At 54.9% G+C, this 7,393-nt stretch overlaps 1 protein-coding gene across 1 annotated transcript; it reads right to left on the bottom strand.

The window, feature by feature from the left end:
* Window positions 1-1,615: 1,615 nt before the first annotated feature.
* Window positions 1,616-7,177, bottom strand: LOC101406525 (beta-lactoglobulin-1). Its single transcript, XM_087419604.1, has 6 exons — window positions 7,079-7,177; window positions 6,127-6,266; window positions 5,426-5,499; window positions 4,169-4,282; window positions 3,344-3,448; window positions 1,616-1,662 (listed from the first exon to the last, which is right to left on the bottom strand). Exons 1-6 carry the CDS (start codon window positions 7,172-7,174, stop codon window positions 1,616-1,618), a joined length of 576 nt encoding a protein of 191 aa, XP_087275730.1. The 5' UTR covers window positions 7,175-7,177.
* Window positions 7,178-7,393: the final 216 nt, after the last annotated feature.

The raw sequence follows: 7,393 nt of genomic DNA, 5'->3' as shown, positions 1-7,393 counted from the left end.
AAACCCTTGCTGGGATTTCGGTAGGAATTGCATTAAACCTGTCTATCAATTTGAGAAGAATTGACGTCTTTACTATGTTGAGTCTTCCAGTCCGTGGACTGTAAGTCTCTCCATTTATTTAGATCGTCCTTGATTTCTTTTGTCGGCATTGTGTTGTTCTCAACATGCAGATCCTGCACATGTTTCATTAGATTTACACCTAAGTATTCTACTTTTTTTTTTTGGAGTGATTATAAATGGTGTTGTATTTTTAACTTTGGTGTCCACATGTCCATTGCTAGTATGTAGAAATACAATCGATTTTTGTATGTTTATCTTGTATCCTGCCACCTTGGTGAACTCACTTATTAGTTCTAGGAGTTTTATTTTTAGATTCCTTGAGATTTTCTGCAAATAGAGATGCTTTTGTTTCTTCCTTTCAGATCCATATGCCTTTTGTTATCTTTTCTTGCCTTATTGCCCTGGTTAGAACTCCCTGCACTATGATGAACAGGAGGGGTGAGAGCAGACATCCTTGCCATGTTCCTAATCCTTCATCACTGATGAAGGCATTCGTCATTCCCCATTAAGTACAATGTTAATTCTAAGTTTTTTGCAGATGCCCTTATCAAACTGAGGAAGCTCCCTTCATTCTTATTCTCTGAGGCTTTTTTTTTTCATCATGAATAGGTGTTGAATTTTGTCAAATGCTGTTTCTACATTGATATGATCATATGATTTTTCTTTGTCAGCCTGATAAGACAGTGAGCTACATTGATTGATTTCCAAGTGTTGAACCATCCTTGCATCCCTGGCATAAACCTTACTTGGTTATTTTGTATAATTCTTTTTATATATTGCTGAAATCTATTTGCTAGTATTTTATTAAGGATCGTTGCATCTATATTGATGAGAAACATCAGTCTGTAGTTTTCCTTTTTTAAAAAAAACGTGTCTTTGTATGGTTTTGGTATCAGAGCAATATTAGCTTCATAAAATGAATTGAGAAGTGTTCCCTCCTCTTCTATTTCCTGCAAGAGATTGTGCAGCATTCATGCTCATTCTTCTTTAATCATTTGGTGTAGTTTTCCTGTGAAATCTTCGGGGCCTGGAAATGTCTTTTTGGGGAGGTTTTAAATTAGGAATTCAATTTTCTTCATAGTTGTAGGGCTATTCGAATTACCTAGTTTGTATTGGATGAGTCGTGGTAGTTTGTATTTTTTGAGGAATTGGTCCATTTCCTGTCAGTTGTCAAATTATGTCTGCAGAGTTGTTCACAGTGTTCCCTTACCATCCTTTGACATCTGCAGGGTCTGCAGGGACCCCCTCCTTCATTCCTGATGTTAGTCTTTTGTGTCTTCTCTCTCTTTTGCTTTGTCAGTTGTGCAAGAGGTTTCCTTTCCAATGTTTATGCCTTTCCTTTCTTCTCACTGTCCTATCGCACTGAGGTATTCAGTGTGATGATGAAGAGGAATGTGGGGAGAGGTCGTCCGTGCCTTGTTCTCAGTCTTGGAGGAAAGCATGCATCTCTTACCATTAAGTACATGTCAGCTATTGTTTTTTTTTTTTTAATTTATCATCAGTTTAAGGACGTTTCCTTCTATTTCTTGGTAGGAGTGTACTTCCTGGTTCCCTTCTAGTCAAGTGACAACTTCTGGTTGAGCAGGAAGGTGATGTGTGTACCTGTGAGGACAGGAGCACTGACTGGCCGGTTGGCCAGTTATTATTCTCTTAAAGCTTCCTTTTTAAGCCAGTATTGGTAACTGATATTTTTCTAGAAATGTATCCATCCCATCTATGTTTTAAAACTTTCATTTTATACTTATATTGTTATGGATATATAATATATATTTATATATATAACTATACACATATATACAGGAAAATATGGGTATATATTGTTATATGTAAATTGTTCTTATTATTTAAAAATCACTGTTTCTGTTGTTATACACCGTTTTTCCCTTTGTGACACTCCAAAGTTTGTGACAACAAGCTTCCTTTCCACCTCTGGCCTCTTCTGCCCAGTTACTCTAGCCAGCGGAAATCTCTTTATTCTGCATTAGCTCAGAAAAGATCAGTGCATTTATAGGCATACGAAGTTTGGTACCAAGTGTTCCTAGTCACAATTACCCTTATGTTCCTGAAAGAGAGCCTTGAGGGTCGTGGGGGCTGCATTTTTAAGAGTGCAGAATTCGATTTGCATGTAACTTAAGTGTTTATACCAATATTTATTAGGTTAAGTGACCGGGAATTTTCATTGCTCGTCCTCCGTGAGGTTTTGGTGTTAAGTGCGGAGCTGCCTCTGGAGCACTTCTATCTAGTTCCTGAAAGTTTAAGAGCCCCTCATGATGTGTGCTGACCCCCAAATGCCCTGAGGCCTATGACACAGAAGCCCTGAATCCCAGCCCTGCTCTTCATCCCCTGAGCCGCCCCCTCAGCTCCATCCCGCCCGCATCAGCCAGGAAGGACTCAGACAGAGAGAGAGCTCAGGCTTATTTCTTTACTGCTGAAGGAGGAGTGGCTCAGGGCAGGAGATCGAGGCTGGGATCCGACATGCCAGGGTCCCAGGGGGAGCGACGTCCACCTTGGTCTCGTCCCTCCTGACTCCTCTGACAGGGGAGGGGAGACATTGTCTCTGCAGGGGGGCTGAGGCTCCCAGGACCTGTAATGGATGATGGGCTCCTCTGGGATTCCTGGGGAACCTGCCAGACCCTCGCCAGCCCCTCCCCGACTGGGGGTATGGGACAACCCCTCCTTGGAAGAGGGAGCCCCTGCCTCACCCCCTCAGGCTGAGTGGCTGTCACCCTATGCCTTGCTTCCCAGCCCTCCATCCCCCACCCAGAAGGAGTGGTGGGGCCATCAGCGTGAGTGTGGTCGGGACACAGGAGACGATATCCCAGAAAGGCCATTCGAGAGCGGGCATGCGGCCAGCCTGGCTTCTGCAATGACCAGGAGAGACCCCGGTTCCAGCCATTCCCACAGGGGCGCCCAGGCTGATAGAGGGGAGTCTGGCCCCACTGACACCCCCCACATGTGCCCGGGACATGGGGCCCAGCTGGTACGTTACCCCAGGAGGCGGACGGGCAGGAGCACACCTAGACGCGGCACCGCTCTGTGGGAGGAGGGAGAGCCGCGGGGAAGGGATGCAGGTCAGACACGGCAGCCCTGGTCCCAGGGTGTGGTGGGGGGAGGACCCCACCTCAGGGACCCTGTACCCCCTCCTGCCCACCCACCTGCCTCCTGGGGGGCCTGGGGGGAATGGGGGACCACTGTGGGAGAAGACGTTCCCAGTGCTCATGGCTTTCTGGTTGAGGAGCCACAAGCCGGGGGAAAGCCCTGTCATGGGTCAGGAGGTGGTCACCTTCCATCTGGGTCTGGTCCGGGATGATCTGGAAGTTCCCAGGCAGAGGCTTGAGGGCTCTGTCGAATTTCTCCATGACCTCCTCATCGACCTTCAGGGTCCTAGCTGTGGGGGAGGAGGAGTCAGTCCCTGGGCTGTGGGGGCTTTGACGAGACCTCGGGGGGCTGAGGGGCCCCACCCAGGGGGCATGGGAAGGACAAGCCAACATCCTGGGGTCGGCAGAGCCTGGTCCACCCCAGCTTCCCAGGGTGGTCTCCAGGGCTCAGCCCACCTGCCCTCTAGGGTCCCTTCCTAACCCCACCCCGGCCCAGTCCCCTCTCCTCCCAGGGTAGTGCTGGGGGGTCACCCGGTCTCAGAGGAATAGGACCCCCCTTGGGCTCTGGGGTCTCCTCCACCACCCTGGCTGGCCAATTTATGGACCAGAGAGCCCTCCGCAGCCCAGCGCTGTGGTCAACTCGGACCCTGGGACACGCAACGGCACTGCTTCTGTGACAGTGAAAGTCACCCTACGTTTGTTTTCCGGACGTTACAGTTTAAGGACGTTTTTATGTCTGACTTCCTATTTGGTGAAATAATTGAAACTCTCCCTTAACAAAGGCTGTTGGATTCATAGTAACCCATGGGCCGTGTCGAGACTGTCAAACCAACCACAAGGGCTTGCAGCCCACCTGCGTGTCTGGCCCTCGTCACCAGCCACCCACAGTCCCAGGAGACACCACCTTTCCAGCATCCGACCACCGTCTCCCTCGCCCCACCCCCTCCTTCTTCACAGCTGGGCCCGACCAGCAGGGTCTCAGTCCGGAAACCTGGGGGCGTGGTGCGTACCCAGGTACTGGCAGGCCAGGCTCTGCGCAGGGGCAGCGGCGTCGTCCTGCATGCAGAGGAGCAGGTAGTTTTCATAGTCGGTGTCGAGCACGAAGAGCTTGTTCTCGTCCAGGTCTGGAGGAGAGACCAGGATGGCGGCAGACGTGAGATTCGGGTTCTTGTCTCCGGCAGTGGGGGATGCTGGTCAGCAACCTCTCTGCATGACCAGCAGGATCCTCCGGGCAGAGCACAGGGCGGGAGCTGCCTGCACCCCGACATGGGTCGGCCTTTCCCTGCAGCTGGCCCAGGCACAGAGGCCGAGAAGCCCTCGAGCTAACCACAGATCTCACCAGAGGTGTTCCGCCGCCTCCTGGACTCGGGCTCACCTGTCACTCAATCCAAGACCCCCCACCAGGTCCCGAGACCCACAGTGGTTGAGAAGTGGGGTTTCCACACTGATCTCGGGGGAGACCTGGCACAGCCGAGTGAGGGAGGAGAAGAGGATGGTCCTCCGACAGGGTCACATTTGAGGGGGCGGAGCAGCCCTGGAGCCTTGGGAGCCGGAGGAGCCAGAGTGGGGCTGCCTGACTGAGGCCAGTGGGTGCCACCATCTGCCCAGCAGAGTGTCCTGGGCAGCTTCAAAGGAAGTGCCAGTGTCCCGACCCTGCTGTGGCAGATGGTGCCGGGGCCCCGGGGGCGGGTGCCCTGGCATTGGTGTCCGTGGTTGTCGTGTGCAGCCTTGGGTCAAAATCAGTCTTGAGGGCCAGCCAGGGGTGGGGAAAGCAAGACGCGGCCCAGGCTGCCTGGAGCGGGGACAGCCCTGGTGGAAAGTACCCCCCACACCCATCGCGCGTTCTCCTCTTGGATTTAGTGAGGAACGAGCGGATGAGGGAATGAATCCTGGGTCCAGGAGATGGACGATGTGACAGGCTGGGGCACCAGGGGCTGCCCTGACCCTTGCGGAGCGGGCAGTGGCTCCTAGCTCCCTGAAGGCAGCCTGGGAAGGCAGTGACCGCACGGATGCTTCCTGAGCTCAGCCCGAGGGACTCGAGGACCCGCCCCGTGTAGAGACCTCTGTCACCTTGGGAGTTAGACCAGCCCAGTGGGGACCTGCCCGTGGCCACTGGCTCCACAGCACCAGAGGGAGGGGCAGGCAGGGCAGCGGAAGCTGGCGTTCATGACCGCATCGGCACCGTCCCCACCTGCACCTTAGCATCCTCAGGCCAGAGCCTGGCCCCCTGCGCCTGCCCCCAGAGCCCCGGGGCCTCCGGCACTCACAGTTGATCTTGAACTCAGCAGGGCTCTTGGTCTTTTCTGCGAAGATCTTCCTCTCAGCACACCCTTTGCTCTCCCTGAAAGGCAGTCGATTCTGTGAGCCGCCTGCACAGACGGCATTTCCATAAGGTCAAACCGTGGGGCAGGGAGCAGAAACCGGGCTCCGGGAGGGGCTCTGAGGGGAGAGTCTGGTCACTGGGGCGTAGGCTGCACCCATTGTCACCTCTAACAGCAGGCCGGTGACCAGCTTGGACAGGGCTATGAGAAGTCAGATGGAGCCAGAGAAAAACCTGCTGGGAGTGCCCTCACCCTGCGGGGTCAATGACTCACATTCGGCAGGCGATCCCGGGGTTCAGGTCCTCATCTCTGCCCCCACATCCACCCGGCTCTCTCCTGCACCCTCCGCCCCACTCTGGGGGCAGACAGGGCTCATGGCAGGAACAGCCCGGGCCCTGAGGGCCCCAGCCTGCAGCTGACCAGCCGGCATCCATGCGGGCCTCTCCCCACACTGACCAGGGGCCGCTCTGTGGTTGGCCTGTTGGTCCAGAGCCCTGGTTGGGGCCCCTAGGGGATGGGGATCTTCCGAGCCCTGATCCTCGCCCCTGGGGCACCGTGCCCTCCCACAGTGGAGCCAGGTCCCATCGGGAGCCCACCCATTCCGGAGCCAGGCCCTGGCCGGCCCACAGCCCGGGGGGCACACCCACCCTTCTCGCAGGATGATCTCCAGGTTGTCCTCGGGGGTGGGCTTCAGCTCCTGGATGTACACTCTCAGAGGGGCGCTCTCAGAGTCCGGGAGGGGGAGGTCGCTGGCCGCCATGGCCACGGAGTGCCACGTCCCTGCCACCTGAAGGGGGACCCTCAGCTGCACTCTGGGGGCGGGAATGGGACCCCAGCCCCACAGTGGGCTCTCTGTCCCACCCTGTCCCTGCCAGCCTGAGTCTTGCCCTCAGGCTGGCCTAGGAAGGAATTGGGCTGTGGTTCTCGGAGCACTCAGTGACCCCCGACCTGGGAAGCCCTGGGACCCTCCTCCTCTGCTGACCTGAGGAGTGTTCTAACCTAACTCATTCCAAGCCCAAAGAAGGACCTAGATGAGCCCATCAGCATGAGTGAGTGGGGAAAGTTTGGATCTTGGGGAGACGTGGCTGGAGATGGAAAAAGGTTGGGCTCAGAGAGGCCTTGTTATGGGCTGAATTATGTCCCCCTCAAAATTCTTATGTTGAAGCCCTGACCCCCAGGACCTCAGAACATGACTATGTTTGGAGATGGGGTCTTTAAAGAGGTGATTAAGGTAAAATGAGGTCATTAGGCTGAGCCCTGATCCAATCTGACTGTGACCTTATGAGAAGAGGAGATCAGGAGACAGACACACAGAGGGACGACCACGTGAGGACACAGGGAGGGAACACCATCTATAAGCCCAGGAGAGAGGACTCAGGAGGAACCAGCCCTGTCCACACCTTGATCTCAGACTCCCAGCCTCAGGACGTGACAGTTTCTGATGTTTAAGCTGCTCGGACTGTGATAATTTTTAGGGCGGCCCAGGCAGACCAGTGCAGGCTCCTGACAGAACAGTCTCCTCTGTCTCTGCTTGTCTTTCTGAGGCCCAGCTTCCCTGCCCGCCCTGCAGCTCACCGCCCACCCCAGCCATCCGCAAACCTTCTGCAGGTCCAGGTCCTCCATGGTCTGGGGGATGCTGGTGGCCTGGGTGCCACACATGAGGGCCAGGCCTACGGCGAGCAGGAGGCACTTCATGGCTGCAGCTGCGGTTGCACTCTGAGCTCCGGAGACTGAGGAGGCTGAAGCAGAGCAAGGAGGCCAAGGTGGAGGGAGGAGGCCGAGGCACGGGCTCAGGGGCTCATATAGGAGAGGGCTGGAGAGGGCCCACCAGCCAGCACCGTCTGGGCCCCCCGCCATGCAGTTCCCTGAATCCCCGTGACTCATCCTCGGCCCTCAGTGGCTTCCTCGACTGGG

The sequence above is a fragment of the Ceratotherium simum genome, chromosome 29 (assembly GCF_057802395.1).
Source record: "Ceratotherium simum simum isolate JZ-2026a chromosome 29, ASM5780239v1, whole genome shotgun sequence".
In the NCBI taxonomy this organism is placed as follows: Eukaryota; Metazoa; Chordata; class Mammalia; order Perissodactyla; family Rhinocerotidae; genus Ceratotherium; species Ceratotherium simum.
Note: the sequence above shows the minus strand (reverse complement) of the source record. Positions and strands in the feature narration are given on the sequence as shown.

What these genes read in the sequence shown, in the direction of transcription:
- LOC101406525 (XM_087419604.1), bottom strand. Translation starts at nt 7,174, where the DNA reads ATGAAGTGCCTCCTGCTCGCCGTAGGCCTGGCCCTCATGTGTGGCACC. An exon ending in TGCTGAGTTCAAGATCAACT is followed by an intron (nt 4,283 to 5,425) that starts GTGAGTGCCGGA and finishes TCTCTCCTCCAG; the next exon opens with ACCTGGACGAGAACAAGCTC. An exon ending in GGACCAGACCCAGATGGAAG is followed by an intron (nt 1,663 to 3,343) that starts GTGACCACCTCC and finishes CTGTCCTCACAG; the next exon opens with GTACACACATCACCTTCCTG.